Below are 18,538 nucleotides of genomic sequence, written 5' to 3' on the forward strand. Positions count from 1 at the left end.
AAGTAAAGCCATTTCAAGGTTTTGTCCAAAAGGTACAAAGCTCAGGATATGCAACATTTTAACTTCGGAATAGCCTCCATGGGGAGGTGCAGATGGCCATGTGTGTTCCAATCTTAAATGTCCTCTTAGAGGGGCAGAGTGGCACAGGCCTGCAATAGAATAGATAACCAAGGGATTTTGATGTATTGAGGGAATATACGAGTACGTATGAGTATACTTATTTTGATTAACAATCTGATCAGGTTAAAACTCTCAGCTATGATATTGTTACGGCTGTGGAAATTCGCATTACACCATAAAGGGCCCGTAGGTGAGATATCTCTAAGTACATGTGTAGTTAGCCCAAACCCATTGTATAGAGGGAATTTATGTGATTCATCCAGGCTGCGACGCTTTGAGTTAGCCATTTTTTCTGTTTTATCTTTATTTTGAACCAACCACGTCTCAACCGCCATCACACAACAATCACGCCACCGCCACCATCTACGCTCCCACATCATCGCATCACCGCCATTCCCAAACGGCATCATAACCATCGAACCACCACCGAAAACCCGCCACCACCTTCACCTCTCTCCTTCTACGGCCATTACCGCACCACCTGTGAACACTGAATGTCGGGCTGTCTCGGGCCCGTTCGGCGTTTGGTGCCGAGCGCGCCAGCCGCGAGCGCGAAGGCGGCCTTTCCGAGGGGAAAATTCGGATCAAAAACGCTACACACCCACTTCTCCTCTGTCCAATTAGCAAGCGCGGGGTGGCTTGGCCCCGCCTCCAAGCGTGTGTATGTGAAGTTCGTATATGCAAATTTTAGGATCAGGAGAGGTTCACGCCCATTTTTTCCCGACCAATGGCTGACCGGGGGGGGGGCGGCGTGGCCCCGCCTCCAATCGCGTTCTGATCCTAAAATTTGCATATTGGCTGCTCCTGCCCGCCTATAAAAAGGCGAGCGCAAGGCAAAAAGAGTGGCAGAGTCAAGTCGGTCGGGTGAGGAGAGTGCGGAACTGAGAAGAGTTGCGGGAAGAGTTGAGTTCTGGAGTTGCCTGGAGAGGGTCGTCGAGAAGTAGCTGTTGGGGACGCGTTGCGTTGCGTTGGTGAAGTTGAGGCGAGTGCGCGCGGTGGAACTGCAGGCAAGGGAGCTCGGGTCCGAGGCGAGAAGGACGGCGGTTGGCGACGAGGTTACGGTGTGGGGGATCGCTCGTCTCGTCGCGGGACCCAAGCCAGCCAGCCACTCCCCTCCCCCAGGGCATCAACAATCTCCCTTCCCCCCGCACTGAGATCGTGCAAAAGGGGGCCCCACTCCCACCCCACCCCAAACGTCGTGCCAACGAAACCCGCCAAGGAGCATGGAGTCGGGGCACAGCCGCGCTGCCACATTTGCGGCTCGCCCGCCAACGCGTCACGAGGACGCGGGTAGGACCCCCCCGGTCTCGCGGACCTGGGCGCTCCTCTAGGTCCCGCGCATATTTGGCCTACGGGCCTGTCTGCCTCCTTGTCTATGAGGGTGGCTTCTTTCCTTTGCTTTTGTGTAAATGTGTGTTGGCGCCGTCTGCGAAGTAAAGCTGTATAAGTGTTGCCGTATGTGCGCGTAGTCGGTATTAACTCTGCGTCGTTGTTGCTTTTATTGTTTTGGTTGCTTTATGTGCATTTTGACTGTATGGCTGTATATACGTGCTTTCCGTGTGCCTGGAAATAAATGTGCATTGTGTGAACTATTTTCCCATTTCGCTTCGTCTCCTTCCTTTTAATTGACTCTCCATCCTGCTTCACGTAAAGGGTTCGTAGTGGGTGCAAAACGCCCGGTAAATAATCTTAACCGTCGAGGTCGACGATAATACCGCTCGGTTATCCCGATAGTACGGAACGGGCTGCCCAAGCGGCTCGTGTCCGGAGTCGACCTGCAGCGAGGTACGATCGCCCGGTTTACCATCCGCATGGGTACTTAGGTAGGTCGAGTTTGGCGAACAACCCTATCCTACGCGGGTGGCCGATTGGCACGATTGTGGTGAGGTCGAAAGGCCCACCCATGACTGGCTCCGGGCGATAGTTCCCGGAGGGTCACGACTGAATTGTCCGTCCGGTGGGCGACGTGCCGCGATCCGAGTTACGTGGCCGTCCGCACGCCGGCGTGCGCGAATTCGCAACAATATGTTCAATCTTGGGTGCCCCAATGCCTCGCAGCGCAGTGGACAATGCGATGACTGATATCATTATGATACTTGATGTGTAAAATATTTCATTGATGAAGGAGTGGTAGTTAGACAATAATGTGTATTTGATTTCAAATGAATAGAAATTCCAGAAAAAAAGAAAAAGGGGAAAGGTTTTGGCTCAACTCTTCCACCTTGTGGGGTCAGCCAGGGAAAGGTTTTGGCTCAACTTCTCCATATTGTGGGGTCGGCCAGGGAAAGGTTTTGGATCAACTCTTCCATGAACCGGCTGACCAGGGCTAGTGTTTGACTGGAGCTGTTTGGGGCAGGAATATGGAATTTGTTCAGGAGGCTGGCACGCAATGGCCTCTTCTTTGCAAAAGACACCATGGGATCTTTAACGTCCACAAACTAATCTAGCAGATGTGACACCTGGCTTAACCTCCAACCAGAAGAGGGTGCACTTTGTGGCCTGGTCTACAAAATACCAATTTGACAGATCAGAGTCAGGTTGGGAATTGAACGCAGACTAGCAGCTTAGAAGTGTTTGTCTGACAAACAAGATGTTGAATTTAAATAACTATGCTATACTATGATGCACTTCTCAAAATCAACTTATAGCCACTCTTACACAGAGCAAATTGGAACCATAGAGAATGTTCAATTCAAGACCAAGGTCAAAGCAAAGGCTCAATATGAGTGCCTGAGAAATAAAGCACACCACATCGCATGTTTAATAAATAAAGGATCGCAAGTGCAAGTTCCCATTATGAATTCTGATCCAAGATCAACTTCAACCATTTTCATCAGAAATGCCATTAACACCAAGGCTATACTAACTTACCTTGACCGATTACTTTGTTATTAACTCAATTTGGCCCTGGATGTGGGATCGCCCAGTTCACTTAACAGGGGTTTGTAATGAAACTGTAGTTTTAGATGCATCCTTACCTCTTGGGTAAAGTGTGTTACGAGTTTAACCTTAAAGACTATAAGTTATAAGACTATGACAGAGAAAGCTTCTGTAGCCCAGGGCAGGTTTGAATAAGGAAAACTTAATTGTCTCCATATTATCCCAAACCCAACTCACCCACATCCCCTCCTTCTAAAAAAAAATGTGGTCATATGACCTGTTCTTTAAGAATTTACTCCATTTCCTGCATTTGTTAAGTCTTTGGGTTCAACATGGTATTTTGTACATGTTAAAGAAAGTTCTAATAGGATAATAAATATTCCCTAATAGGATCTTTAACACAGGAGGTCATTACACCCCTCAATGCTTGCACTCGTATTGCTAGCATATGGTTGTTCGTCCATGATCTATCCTTTTTAAATGCTGAGCGTCAGACAAGGAAGCAGCACGGACCATTTTAAAAATGACTTCGCTGGAGTTTGAACCAACGACCTCCCAGTCTCAGAGTAGACATTCGAACCATTTTAAAATGACTTGGCCAGGGTTTGAACCAATGCACCCCCCCCCCCCCCCCCAGTCTCAGAGTCGACGTTTGAAACAGAGCACCACCGAATCTAGTTAAAGATTAGTGAGCTTCCACAAAGATTGTCCAGCAAGTTTGAAAAACCAAGCAAGCTGGCATGCTAAGATACACTTGTGTTTCCATTAATATAAACCTGAAAAAAAAATCAATTCAACAGCTGCATACCTCCAATTTGGGGTAATGGTCAATGATATGTCTGAAAAGACATGTTTTCCCTTACAAATATGAAAACGCCATTGGCATCCTGTATGGACATAAAACAATAGTTTGATCAGCTGATTAAAATAAAACTAAAACACTTTTGTTCATTTCTGAAATGAAAAACTGATCCATCAATTATATATTTAGTGAATGAACAATACCGCCTTTGAATTGCATTTAGTGTGGTCGGAGTGAAGTTTGTAAAAATGGTGAGGCCTGAAAACGAGTCGACATTGGAACGAAAGGAGGGTGAGAGATTCCTGAAGATTTCCTTCAGCTTACGACTGCCTGATTCAACGACCATCCAGACATCAGGAGAGAGGAAGAGAGAGATCTTCAGCTTGGGGTTTCTTCAACCTCAACTCAATTCGATTTGAGACTCTCACTCCACTCGTGACAGTGAAACAAATGCTCGAACCCCCCTCCTTCCCAATTCCACCCCTTCCACCCCCTCCTTCCCTTCCATCTGTGTTGTTGTTACACTGGTGATGCTATCGATGTCATGGCTGTTTATGTGAAGCTTCAAGGTGTTAAAGTGCCAGCAGGAAGCCATTATCCACGTTTGGATGGGATGGATCGCCCCTGCCCAGCTATCTTGTGAGTTTTCAAAAACAAAATCCACAGAGCTGCTGCAGATGCTTTTGTTGCAGAAACAGTTTCTCTTTCATTAAAAAATCTAGTGATAAACGGTGGATCTGGAGTGGGGTCCATGGGGTTCGAACTTCCACTGCAACCCCTCATTTTTTTTTCGGAAACATAAAAGATAATTAATATACCATAACTCAATGACAACACCTTCATATACAACACGATTTCCTGAACCCTGAATTAGTCTCTGGTACGCATAAGCATATTTAATAACATTGAGGAAGAGGGTATTCTAAAGCTCGGTATTTTAAAAGGAGAACAATTTGGGTAGTTATACTTTCCTTGATTTTTTATTACTCCTGCCATCAAAGGTGGATAAAGGCTATATTTTCACAACTCTCTGTCCATCTGTCTGTCTGTCGTGAGCACGATATCTCCAAAAGTTATAGACGGATTCGGACGAAATTTGGAGGAGATGTTGGGTGTGTGACAAGGATGAATTGATTCGATTTGGGTGAAGATCAGAATCTGGATCCGGATATGGGAGTGTTTTAATTTTTAAAGTGATTATTTAGAGGAAGAGCAGGAGATACAGTGCTGATGGAAAGTCTACACACCCTTTCAAAATTTTCACCTTTTGTTGCCTTATCGCCTGGAATTAAATTCCATTAAATCAGACTTTTTCCACCTTTATTCACATCGTAACCCACAACTTCCAAGTGAAAAATAAATTGTACAAATTTCAGAAAATTAATTAAAAACACAAAACTAGAATATTGTGGTTGGATAAGTGTTCACACCCCTGAGTTAATACTTGGTGGAAGCACCTTTGACAGCAATTACAGCAGTCTGTTGGGATATGTCTCTACCAACTTTGCAGACCTTGATTAGGCAATATTTGCCCATTCTTCTGTACAAAACTGTTCAAGCTCAGTCAAGTTGTGTGGGGAGTATTGATGGACAGAAATCTTCAAGTCATGCCACAGATTTTCGATTGGATTTAGGTCGAGGCTCTGACTGGGCCACTCAAGGACATTGTTCCTTAGCCACTCCAGTGTAGCTTTGGCTGTGTGCTTCAGGTCGTTGTCATGCTGAAAGGTGAACTACCATCCCAATTTCAGCTTTCTTGTAGAGGGCAGCAGGTTTTCCTCTCTGATTTTGCTGAATTTTTCTCCATCAATTTTCCCTTCTATCTTGACAAGTGCCCCAGTCCTTGCTGATGAGAAACATCCTTATATCATGATGCTGCAACCACCATGCTTCAAAGTAGGGATGGTGTTCTTTGGGTGATGTGCTGTGTTGGGTTTGTGCCAAACATAACGTTTTGCATTTAGGCCAAAAAGTTCCACCACGGTTTCGTCAGACCACAAAACTTTTTGCCACATGGCTTTAGAATCTTCAGAATGTTTTTTTGCATACCTCAAACAGGATTCAAGGTGGGCTTTTTGAGTAATGGCTTCCTTCTTGCCACCCTACCGTACAGGCCAGACGAGTGTGTAGAGTGCTTGGGATATTGTTGTCACAGTACTGCAGTGGTGTTCCACATGGTACAACCGAAGTAAGCACGGTTGGTACAACCGAAGCAAGCGCAGCTTTCCGGCATCTTTGGGTGTTTGAGTTAATGTTATTACTTCATAAGCAATTTTGCCTGGAACGATGATGGCAGACAAGCTTTCTAATCTGGCCATGATTTAATCGAACTATGTCCTCTAGTGATTGAAATGTAACTCTATGGGGGATGGGGACGTTTTGGGCAGTCGGAGCTGCTGCTGGATTTGATTCTGTGGTGTGAATTTTGGGATTCGGCTTGGGTTGAGAGATTCTGGGGCTTATCCTATTTTGGTTGTCAAACGTATGCTGAAATTAAATAAAGGTGGTTGTGGGGTTTGGACTACGGGTTTGGGCTTATCGACAGATCTGGCTGAAGGAGGGGTGCTCGTTTGTCCAGTTCGCACGTTCTTTGACACTCTGGGCAATGTGTGACCCCCTCGAAGAGATCCAGTTCCACAGTGGGTAAACAGGGTGGCAGCTGCAGTTCGAGTCGCATACCTCAAGGGAAGCCCATGTTACAATGATAGTCAGAGTCAACCCGACCTGGTATTAATTCAACAGCCAGGGAGATTTAAAACTCAGGATCCGAGGATCCCAAGCCAACACCAGGAACAGTGTAATCCACTAACCATGAAGCCAACACCAGGAGTACTGTAACCCGGTAAGAAGTGTAATCCATCCGAGAGAGGGCACACACATTGATGAATCACCATGCCTGTGAAACACCGGGATGATAGTTTATCGCTGGGTCGGGATTCGAACCCAGGCGACACAGCTTTGAGCAAGCGTGCGTAAGAGAAAAATAAACAATAGGAGAAGAATACACTCTGTCGCACACAATTGCCAAAATGACCGCCATGCCGAACCCTTTTGAAGAATAATCTTCATGAGTCATTTCGATGTATTTTAACTCATATCAAATTGAAATATATCTTAATGGTTGAATATTCAACATGTGGTCTCAACGTTTTGAGAGTTAACCCTCCATCTGAGAAAAAGATCAACAATGAAGAAAGTCCTTCAACCAGTTTCTCGCTTCCCACGGCAGTGAGCACACCTTGATTAACGAACGTTCTGTTAATTTCATCCATTGTCGTTTTTATTTTTTTTTCGAGTCAAGGCTCGTGGAAGAGCTCGAACACTGAACAGATCAGGAGGCAGCAGGACAAAAAGAAGAGTAGAATGAGAGAGAGGAGGTGTGGAGGGAACACCAACGGCAAAGTTGAAGGACAAAATAGAGGGAGACTTGGACAAATAATGAGTGTGGAGAGGAAAGAGGGGCAGGAAAGGATGCATGGGGTTGGCAGGATGGATACAGATGGAAACTCCAAAGAAGGAACAACTTGAACTTTAGAAAGAGTGAGGATTGGGGTTGGGAAAAAAGGGGGGGAGGTGATTAACAAGGGTAGAAAAGATCATTGTTTTGGATTGGGGATGACCTGAGATGTTGGTGAACAGGTGTCTTGAAAACCTATAGGGAAGAGTGACATATTGAAGAGAATGTGGAAGTTTATTCCACAGGTGGGGAAAAGAGAAGGGAGTACCCAGAGGGGAGCATGGCAGACAGTTAAATCAATAACGATAACATAAATTGACAACCAGGTGACACCAGCGCACGACATAAAACAGAAGATTTAAAATACTATTTATGTATTCCTACTGTCTATGGTTCAAGCACTAATATCATTCCATAAGAATTTCATCACAATGATTCATCATCAGCCCTCATTAACTGTAAAATTCCCCCACAGGAATACAAGTTACGTTCAATGCTTTTTAAAACGTACTCAAAGTTACACACATATATTCAATGCAGTTTCAAATACTCCCGCAACTCTTAGAAAGGCAACATTACACTCACATTTTTAATACAACCTTTTTTTTGCGATACGTGCCATGAATCAGTCTTTATCTTGCACTGTCGACACAATTATGAAGGCTCTGGATGTGCAGTTTGTGACTGGCCAGCCGTGTGTGGTTAGCGAGCCCTCGTGGGTGAATTTTCTTCGCAGTAAGGGATCACGCTGTGCCCCGACTGTGTCGTGCATGCTAAGGAAGGAGGAGGGCTGACATTGATGTGAGATATCCAGAGAAGTTGTCAGTGTGGATTGTCAATGTGGATGGCACCCATAGTGTTGCGTTGGTCCCTCGTGAACTCAAGCGATCTGCTGGCAGGAAGAACCTCCACACCTGTGAAGGTGCAATGGGTTACAATCGGGTCTGTGGTCATCGTGTGCCCGAAGGTGCAAGGCTCTCGAGCCATCGCAACCCATCTCTGCCATGCATAGCTCGCTCTGGCAAAACGAACTTGACTGCACTCAGCTGCTCCAAAGTCCCCGCACTCTGCTGGAGCTGGATCTGTGGTTCACTTCTGAAGTCCTCCGCTTCTCTTCAATGCTCATCGCTTCACCTTATATTGTAACGACGCAAGGTCAACCCCTAAACAGGGTGACAGACAGTCTGAATTCCAAGATTGACCAAAGCTTGACCATTGGTTCCGAGCATCGTTTTCCATCACAAATCTTTCATCCAGTCTCTCTCCCTCCAATGTAGGAGTGTCGCTGTCATGTTACTCAAACATTGTAACCTCAACAAAAGTCATCCTTATTGTTATGTTGACACTCCATCACAGTGCTGAGATGCTACTGACACATTCAGCTGTCTGCACACGTACCCTTTCACCCAATGCCTACAACAATTATTGAATTCAAGTTGCCTTTTACACAGAAACTATCATAATTAACATCTTCAATTATTATATAGGATTCACTAATCCATAACACCATCTCAGACGAATAACTATATTTTCCCAATTTTTTTTTTCCTTCTGGCATCTGCTGGGAATCTGTACATTTTGAAACCTTTCTCTGATCGATTGGTACATGCAATGACACAGCATCATGTCATTTTAAAAAGAATGATGAGCTATTGTGTGCTCATTCAATGAACTCCTAATGGAAACAAAATGGCACCCATGACCCACGTGACCAAAATTTTTTGGGACGCGCCATGACGTTACTCCGAGTATTTAAGGAATCTAGAACGAAGCTCCCAACCCTCTCTCTCCCCTGTGTGTACGTAATAAAGAGATTTCCTCGAATGTTCGATTAAACTTGTGCACTTGTGGCAACTTTGATAATATAATTTGCCTTCTAAATAAATGGAAGATTTCTCTTGTTTAAAATAAATGGTGAGGTGAACATTACATACTTATATCGAGGGCACCTTTCCAGTAGAATATGTTGTGGCAAAGACGGTGGTTGTTATTTCTAGTTTATTTCTCGTTGGGTTGCTAAAAAAGAACCCCACAGTGGCTAACACGCCAGCAAGGGCTGGAAAATGTGTTGCAGATCATACAAGAACACATAATACAATTTGTTTAAATGAGATAAGAGAAGAAAGTACATACAAAAGGAATACATAACAGACAATGTCAATAATATAAATATTCATATTTAACAGAACCGAGGGATTCAGCAAACAACTTGTTAACAGCAACAAGAGTATTGGCTTCCACAGTATTAGATGGCAAAGAGTTCCATGTCTGAAAGATTCTTACATCAAAATATCTCAATCCAGCTTCACAAGTACAATAAGTCTGGAATATCCTAAAGCGATGGCCTCCAATACTAATGAGTAGAGACTGTGGTGTACTTTCCATTGGTGCCAATTTGTTAGTACTTTTAGATCATGAACTTTGTTCCATTTACTCGTCCAATGAATGGCAGTCGTGTAGGCGTGGTTTTTAACAAAATCTGGTCTCCAACCAATCATTTTTCCCCACAATACTATCGGACTCTGGGACCCCCCAACACTTCCCCTTGAGGGACGAGCAGAGAGGAAGGCTTTAACCAAGTGTGACGATGCTGCCTGGTGGCTCGCTTTTTACCATCGTGGAAATGATTTGCGGACTTGAGTTTCACTGGAGTTAAACTAAAGTTCACTGTAGTTCACTGGATTTAAACCATGTTTGTGGCCCTATCCTCCAGCAGCACCTTGATCTCTGCACCCGCAACTTTGTACCATGTTCTTCAGATGAAGATCACAGCTCGATCTTCAATGAGTTTTTGCTCCTTTCAACCGCAGGACTACGAACATCGAACCTCTTTTGGTGAGCAGCTTATTCTCATGAGCACTAGCCATTTCCGACACCTGAGTCACCGAGTAGGTCATATTATTTTGTGGACGCAATGCCAAATTTGCCCACTGGTGATACACCATTTCTTTCTTCTTGTTGAACTTGTGACAGCATTCACCAATATTCAAGCTCAACTGCTCATCACCATAGAATTAAAATGTTCTAACGAACAAAGGTTCAATTGTCAGAAATAACCTTTTGATTCTAAGGCGATGAGCTTATGGGACACCGCTCAGACTGGCCGAAGTCATCAACCTTTTCAGGCGAGTAGAATTGGATAACTCAATTTTCTATATTGGTGACCATGATGCGATTACTTGGTATCATGTCTGTCGAAGCTGCATCCGATGACGACGTCCACCAAGATGCATCTGCTGAGGTACCTCCGTCAGCAGTGGTGGCCATTCGTTTAAAACTCTCTCCCTTCTGGCCAACTGATCACACATTGTGGTTTTTATAAGTTTAAGCGTAGTTCCTATCCAGGCATGTCACCACTGAGGATAAATTCTTTGCCTATCTTGTTGGACATCTCCAGCCAGAAATAGTGCAAGAAGTGAGGGACCTCTTAATTGCTCCACCAGCCTCGGAACATTATACCAAACTCAAGGCTGAGGTCATCAGGCATACCTCGGCTTCAGACCAAAAGAGACGACACAAACGACTCATTTCTGAAAAGTTTGGTGAAAGAAAACCCCCTCAGCTTTTGTGAAGCATGAGACAGCTGATTGGGGACAATACGTGGGAGAATACCATCTTAAAGCAGCTGTTTCTCCAGAGAATTCTCACCAGCATCCAACTGATCTTGGCCTCGACTAAACAGGCTGTCGACATCAAACAACTGGCGGACCTCGCCACTAAGATCATGGAAGTCTCTTCTCACGTGGTTTAATTAATCACATGGTTTAATTACCGGGGAAACACGCCCTCGGTACGCCTTGTCTGAACCGGATCACTTTACCGGATCGGATGCAGCCGAGCGACACTGCCAAGGACGTACCGGATAAAAGGAACGGATCGTTGGGAATAAAGTGCTGGCTAAACTTGGATTTGGACCATGCTGGATCAATGGAAGAAAAGACAAAAACGAGCAGGGAACATTCCTAATGATAATTATTTATTTACAAGTAGGCGAGGAAAGCTATGTGGCACAGTGAAGATTTATTGGGGTGTGTTGTGCAGGGATAGAAAGAAGCGTGTGGTGCGACAATAAACAGGCAACTTACAAAAGGGGACACAGAGCAGACTTAACTCGGAAAAAATAACAATAACAATAACAATCTTCTACAGTCTTACCTAAGCAGACAGGCGCCAAAACACACACACACACACACACACACACACACACACACACACACACACACACACACACACACACACACACACACACACACACACAGAACCCGATTAAGAGGGAGTTTTGCAACCGGGGAGGGGGGGGGGTGGTTGAGACCATGATCTCAGTACCTGTGCGCCAGATAGCACGACATGCCACCAATACATTTCGGGGGGGATGCTCCGTGGTGCGGTAACCGACAGTGGTCGCGTTGTCTCTGGCCCAAGTCGCACGTGTGGAGACTGTGTTCGTGAAGGAGGAACTTGAGTGGAGAAGGGGCAGAGTGCAGAGGGCGAGGGTGGAGTCTTAGGTGGGATCAGGTGGATGGAATCGACGTGGTGTGGACGGAGACGAGGAGCCGGAGTCGAGGAGCAGGAGGCGGGTCGACGAGGCGAGGTGTGGGCGGAGACGAGAACAGGAAACACAGAGTATTAGTAAGAGGGATTGCCCAAGCTTTATAGGGCCTGCAGCTCAGGGGGAGGGGGAGATGCCGAATCCAAATGTCATTTCCCGAATTGGGCGCTCCGATTGGCCCCGACCCCTCATGTGGCCCGCCAGCTTGGGCCGGAAACCGCCTCACTTTGTTTCCAGCAAGGCCATCCCAAACAGCGGCAATATTGCGCTCCGACTCCAGGAGATGACCTGAATCGCCCACATCAAAATTGGCACGCGAATCATCATGCAAAAACCCCCGGGCGACCGGTCGAGGATCCCGCATGCCCGCTCGGGCGTCCGACCAGCATTGATAAACGCGCTCGTTCCACGCATGCCAACGTGGCCGCACTATACATTCCCCGGCTCGATCACAGCTTTGCTGGCCATAGAGAAGAGAAGACATCCACCATCCCTGGAGAATCCACTGCTGCCAGCAAGGACCGAAGGTACATCGCCATGGATAAATCCATGTACGCTTCACGAGCGGCGTACGTGTCAGCTTTTGAGCACATTCCAAACAGTGCGCGCGGTTCTGCCATTACCCACGTGGCCAGTGCTCGCATTCACACGACTCCTCTAGCGTGTGTGCTGGGCGAACACCAATATGTGTCGGATATTGGGGTTAAAAAGGAACAATCCGCTTTTACCCACACACTCATATCCTGCCCAATATGGCGTGGAGCCGGCTTTATTAGCCTCTGTATGTGTTTTGTGCAGCGTGGGCGTCGTGCTGGCCGTGTTTCCTGTGCCGTGAAAAACACCATTTGTGCAGCCTCTTAAGAGGTATTTGTTTGCATGCCTTTTTAATGCAATCGGCAATTCTCCCCAGACCATTGGAAGCTCGAATTGATAGTCCAGCACCAACAAGTGCACGTCACTCGCCGCACATGCCGGGTTTCGGGCTCGCCCGGGAACGAGAATCTCGGTGCAGCGGATCCCTCACCGCAGCGCTGCAGTTTCCCCACCTTACAGTGAAGGCGCACGTGGCTGATTTAGCTCAGGAATAATCAGAAAAGAAGAAGAGTGGGGATGAAATGAAAGAGAAAATGATTTAAGCAACCCTAGCTATTAGATCATCGCAACGCACTCCCTTGTTGTCTCGCTAAACAAAAAGAAGGGGACTATTTACACGTATATTTATGGAATAACTGTCTTGGGACACCTATCTGTTGTATGCATGCGGTTCCGAGAACCACAACAATATTTTAGCATCTTTTTACAAAAGCAAAGGCAAGCCTACATCAATCCAGATGCAGGCTGTGAATCACTCACCCAACACCACATGCGGGAGAGATCTTTAACGCTGGATCTTGGACTGCGATGAATATTTCGATGGGTATTCGTTGTTGCTGAGATGTCTAAAGCAATCATCGTGGCTGATTTTCTTTGCCAGTTTGGCCTGCTAGTGGATGTCAAACATCGCCAGCTCATCGACACCACAGCCAACCTTACTGTGGTGGGAATCATCAATCATACACCCTTCATCAGCCCAATGTTCATGAAGGCTACATCCTCCTTCACATTCGCACCCTCCCTCGTGAATACCCAGAGATTGCTTGTCCAGTATACAGGGATTGTGAGATCAATCACTCGACCACTCACCACATAGTAACTTATGGACCTCCAGTTGCAGCACGACCATGGTGCCTTGCCCCAGATTGTCTGAATATTGAGCCAAATCAGAGTTCACGCACATGCTTGAACTCGCATCACACGACAATCTGACAGCAACTGGTCTTTGTCGTTGCATTTGGTACCGAAGACGTCACTGGGTGACTGGCGGCCATGTTGTGTATACCGTGCACTTAACAAACGCACCATTCCTGATTGCTATCGAATTCCCCATTTGCAGGATTGTTCATCCTCCCGCGAAGGTGCACGTGTTTTCTCCAAGATAGACCTCATCATTGCCTATCACTAGATACCAGTAGAGCGACTTGTAGCACACAAAACAGCCATCACAACACCTTTTGGGCTCTACGAGTTTGTTTGCATGCCATTCGGCTTGCGTAATGCTGCGCACACGTTTTAGAGGTTGATCGATGATGTCATCCATGGTCTCCCTTTTGTCCACGCTTACCTTGATGATCTGTTAGTAGGAAGCCTCATGGAGGAAGAACAAGAGGCACTCATCCAATTACTTTTTGAGCACCTTGCTAAGTATGGCATTCTCATCAATCCCAGTAAGTGCCAGTTTGCAGTACCATCATTCACCTTCCTCGGCTACATTGTAGACAAACACGGTATCGGCCCACAAGAGTAGAAAGTCAACACCATACAAGTCTTTCCTGCACCTACATCACTGCACAAATTGAGGGAGTTTCTTGGCCTTGTAAATTTTTACAGGCCTTCCATCCAAATCTCAGCCGTTGATGGACATACTATGTCACAAGAATAAGAAAAATGAACCTATCACCCTCGATGAAAAAGAATCGTCTTCGTTCAAAGAGGTGAAGAAGGTGTGGTTAGCTGAGGCCACACTTTTTGTTCATCTCAAGGCTGACTTTGCCTCCCAGTTGATGCCTCGGATGTGGTAGTTGGAGGAGTTTTGCAGCAAAATGTAGATGTCTGGCAACCACTCTCCATTTTCTCAAAGCATTTTCAACCTGCAGAAACCAGATAAGGCACGTTTGGGAGAGAACTTCTGTCAGTCTACCTGGGTGTCAAACACTTTCGGCATATGCTACAAAGGAGGACATTCTCTATCTATACAGACCACAAGCCATTGACCTATGCTCTCAAATCAGGACCCGATCGTCACTCTCCAATAGAAATATGACATCTTGATTTCAACTCCCATTACACAATAGACGACGCACATCAGTGGCAAAAACAACTCTGCAACAGATGCACTCTCCCGAGTTGACGTAAATGCTCTGAATGCATCCAACATCATCAATTTCACGACCATAGTTGAAGCCCAACAGCATTATGGGGAGCTACAGAGGCTGCAAATATATTCAATGTCACTCAAGTTCAAAGAAATACCACTCCCTACTTCAGAGGGTAGGATAACATCCCCAGCCTGCAGATGTGCAGTCTTTGAAGCTCTACACAATTTGTCTCACCCTGGCACCAGAGCCACTCAACATTTAGTGACTCGGTATTTTGTTTGGCAGGGAGTGAATCATGACATGATGTCAGAGACTGGTCAAGAACCTGCACAGCATGTCAGAGATCCAAAAGTCATCGACACATCACATCTCCCCTTGGCATGTTTTCTACACCGCATGCCAGATTCGACCACGTTCACATTGATCTAGTTGGACCTCTACCTCCATCAGGCGGCAATACATACCTGCTCACATGCATTGATCGTTTTACTCGTTGGCCGGTCGCAATACCCATCCATGACCAGACAGCAGAGACAGTAGCCCAAGCATTCATCCCACATTGGGCAGCTGTGTTTGGTGCACCCTCAAATGTAACCACAGACTGAGGTGGTCAGTTTGAATCAGCACTTTTACAAGCTGAACCAAAGTTTATCACCCGTCACCTAATGGGCTCGTGGAACGATTCCATCGACAGTTGAAAGCATCTCTGAAAGCCCATGCAAATGCAAGATGGACAGAGATTCTTCCTGTCGTCTTGCTAGGTATCTGAACTGCGGTTAAGTCCAACCTTGGGTGCTGTGCTGCTGAGTTAGTTTTTAGATCCTCGTGGAGGATTTCTAAGTCTTACTCACGTTGTTGTTCTTCATCTTCTTCTTGTGGACTTTTTTGTTTCACAGCCTACAGTTTTCATCGAAACATCCTGAAATTTGGTATATATATATATATATATATATATATATATATATATATATATATATATATATATATATATATATATATATATATATATATATATATATATATATATATATATATGTAAAAATACCCTGCGCAGACAGTAACCATCTCCGATTTTGAAAATTCCTCTGAGAAAAAAAAGTTATGACGTCAAAATATCTCCGCTAATGGAAATCGCCTCAAAAATTATCTCCGAAACTAGGCAAGCTTTTTGAATTCTGTTTGCGGGAATCGAACAGGATATTAGCAGAGATGAATTGCCGTACATACGATACATCACTTTGACGTCATACCAATTTTTATGACGTCATTCCTATTTTTTGACATTTTTGTTTCACAACCCAGAGTTTTCATCGGATCTTCGTGAAACTTGCCATGTATATGCAGAAAGCCCACGCGCAGGCAGTAACCATCTCTGATTTTTGAAATTCTTCCTATAAAAAAAGTTGACGTCATAATATCGCCGCTAATGGAAATCGCCTGTACCATTATCTCCGAAACTGAGCAAGCTGTTTGAATTTTGTTTGCGGGAATCAAGCCTGGCATTAGCACGGATAATTTATCGCAAACGTGATACATCACAATGACGTCATATTCGCTTTTATGACGTCATCATTAAGAGGAAAAGGATCTAAGCTCATTTGAGCTTGTTGGCATAACTCTCAAGTTGCCAGGACAGCTTGTGCCACCAAGTCAGTTTAATCGTGACTTTCATCCGAGCAACTATGTACATAGAGTTGACTACAGATTGACTAGAGTTGAAAAACTTGAAGCCTGCACCTGCCAGGCCACAGCACGGGCAAACCCAGACCAATTGAGACATTCGGAATTGTACTCGTGTTTTTTGTGTGACACGACGTGGTGAGGAAGTCACTCCAACCCCTATATATAGATAACTTGATTTACTATAAGATAAAACAAACAAATCAGAAGACTTTGTGAGGAAAAGGTGAAGAAAAAAAATCAACCAATATTTAAAGAAGTGTGCTCATAATGGCCTACCTTTCACGGAGAATCAGTTTAATGGAGCTTGGTGTTGGGCATGAGGCGAGTTACTCAATCTAGATCTTTTCTTGGTCCACCTTCTCTGTACAAATTCAAGTAACTCCATGTCACCTACATATCCCATGTCGTGTATTCTAAACTGTTGAAGTAAAATCAGGAAGATTCGACCCAGCTATAAAATTGACACGTGGTGTTTCACATGCACAACCAGTCAACTATGCATAAATGTGTTCACAGTCCATCAAACAAATGCTCAGCAAATTCTCCTCCTCCTCCTCCTCTTCCTCCTCCTCTTCTTCTTCTTCTTCATATTCATCTTCTTCTTCCTCACATTAATCTTCTTCTTCTTCTTCTTCTCATCAATCTTCTTCATCTTCCTCTCAATAATCTTCATCTTCTTCTTCATCTCCATCTTCTTCTTCTTCTTCTTCTTCCTCTTCTTCTTCTTCTTCTTCTTCTTCTTCTTCTCATTAATCTTCTTCATTTTCCTCTCATTAATCTTCATCTTCTTCTTCTTCTTCTCATTAATCTTCTTCATTTTCCTCTCATTAATCTTCATCTTCTTCATCTTCTTCTTCTTCTTCTTCTTCTTCTTCTCATTAATCTTCTTCATCTTCCTCTCATTAAGCTTCATCTTCTTCTTCTTCTTCTTCTCATTAATCTTCTTCATTTTCCTCTCATTAATCTTCATCTTCTTCTTCTTCTTCTTCTTCTTCTTCTTCTCATTAATCTTCTTCATTTTCCTCTCATTAATCTTCATCTTCTTCTTCTTCTTCTTCTCATTAATCTTCTTCATTTTCCTCTCATTAATCTTCATCTTCTTCTTCTTCTTCTTCTTCTTCTTCTTCTCATTAATCTTCTTCATTTTCCTCTCATTAATCTTCATCTTCTTCTTCTTCTTCTTCTTCTTCTTCTCATTAATCTTCTTCATTTTCCTCTCATTAATCTTCATCTTCTTCTTCTTCTTCTTCTTCTCATTAATCTTCTTCATCTTCCTCTCATTAAGCTTCATCTTCTTCTTCTTCATCTCCATATTCATCTTCTTTTCTCACACTATTCTTCGACTTCATATTCGTCTTCTTCTTCTTCTTCTCTTTAATCTTCTTCATCTTCCTCTAAGTAATCTTCATCTTCTTCATCTTCATATTCTTCTTCTTCCTCACATTATTCTCTTCTTCATATTCATCTCTTCTTCTTCTAATTCATCTTCTTCTTCTTTTACTCATTAATATTCTTCTTCATCATCTCATTAATGTTCTTCTTCTTCTTCTTCTCATTAATCTTCCTCTTCTTTTCGTTTTGAAGACGTTTTCAGAGCCGCGAGGCTCTATATACGCCACGCACATACACACTTCGCCGACGAGGGACTTCATATTGTAAAAATACCATTAATTTTATAAATTTTAACAACGATTTGGAGAGTCGAGGGTACTTTTTGGCTCAATCGACACCGTGCATCCTGTGCACCTGAGAAATCTGTTTATTTTTTTACGTCACGTCGTTTATAAGACGTCAGCATGAAACTTGCGATTTCCTTATTTATGACACTGATCAACGGTGCTATTTATTTGATGTTTCATGTTCTTGATTGACGTACACATTTTGAAAATTGTTTGAATAATATTCAAGGGCCGAAGAAATTGACGAAAAAAAAAAGCCTTCACTTCCGGCTTCCGCTTTTGTTCAAGTTCATATTATTGCCTATATTTCTATCCATAACGCTTTTTAATACTTTCTCTTGACTAAAGTATTATTTTCAACCAATTAATAATGATAAAGGACAAATAGGTTGTTTTTAAGTGTTGTTATGCGTTTATACATATTTGTTGTTGTTGTTGTTTGTTTTTTTTCCT

At 44.2% G+C, this 18,538-nt stretch overlaps 1 protein-coding gene across 2 annotated transcripts; it reads right to left on the reverse strand.

The window, feature by feature from the left end:
* Nucleotides 1-6,665: 6,665 nt before the first annotated feature.
* Nucleotides 6,666-18,372, reverse strand: LOC147026770 (uncharacterized). 2 transcript variants are annotated; one of them, XM_085882573.1, is made up of 3 exons: nt 16,683-18,372; nt 13,162-13,340; nt 6,666-8,422 (listed from the first exon to the last, which is right to left on the reverse strand). In XM_085882573.1, exon 1 carries the CDS (start codon nt 17,722-17,724, stop codon nt 16,939-16,941), a length of 786 nt encoding a protein of 261 aa, XP_085738699.1. In that variant the 5' UTR covers nt 17,725-18,372; the 3' UTR covers nt 6,666-8,422; nt 13,162-13,340; nt 16,683-16,938. The 2 variants fall into 2 exon arrangements, with proteins under 2 accessions (XP_085738699.1, XP_085738700.1); XM_085882574.1 differs by lacking the exon at nt 13,162-13,340.
* Between the last annotated feature and the right edge of the window lie 166 nt (nt 18,373-18,538).

Source organism: Eptatretus burgeri, chromosome 5 (assembly GCF_056783735.1).
Source record: "Eptatretus burgeri isolate ZD-2024b chromosome 5, Ebu_testis_v1, whole genome shotgun sequence".
In the NCBI taxonomy this organism is placed as follows: Eukaryota; Metazoa; Chordata; class Myxini; order Myxiniformes; family Myxinidae; genus Eptatretus; species Eptatretus burgeri.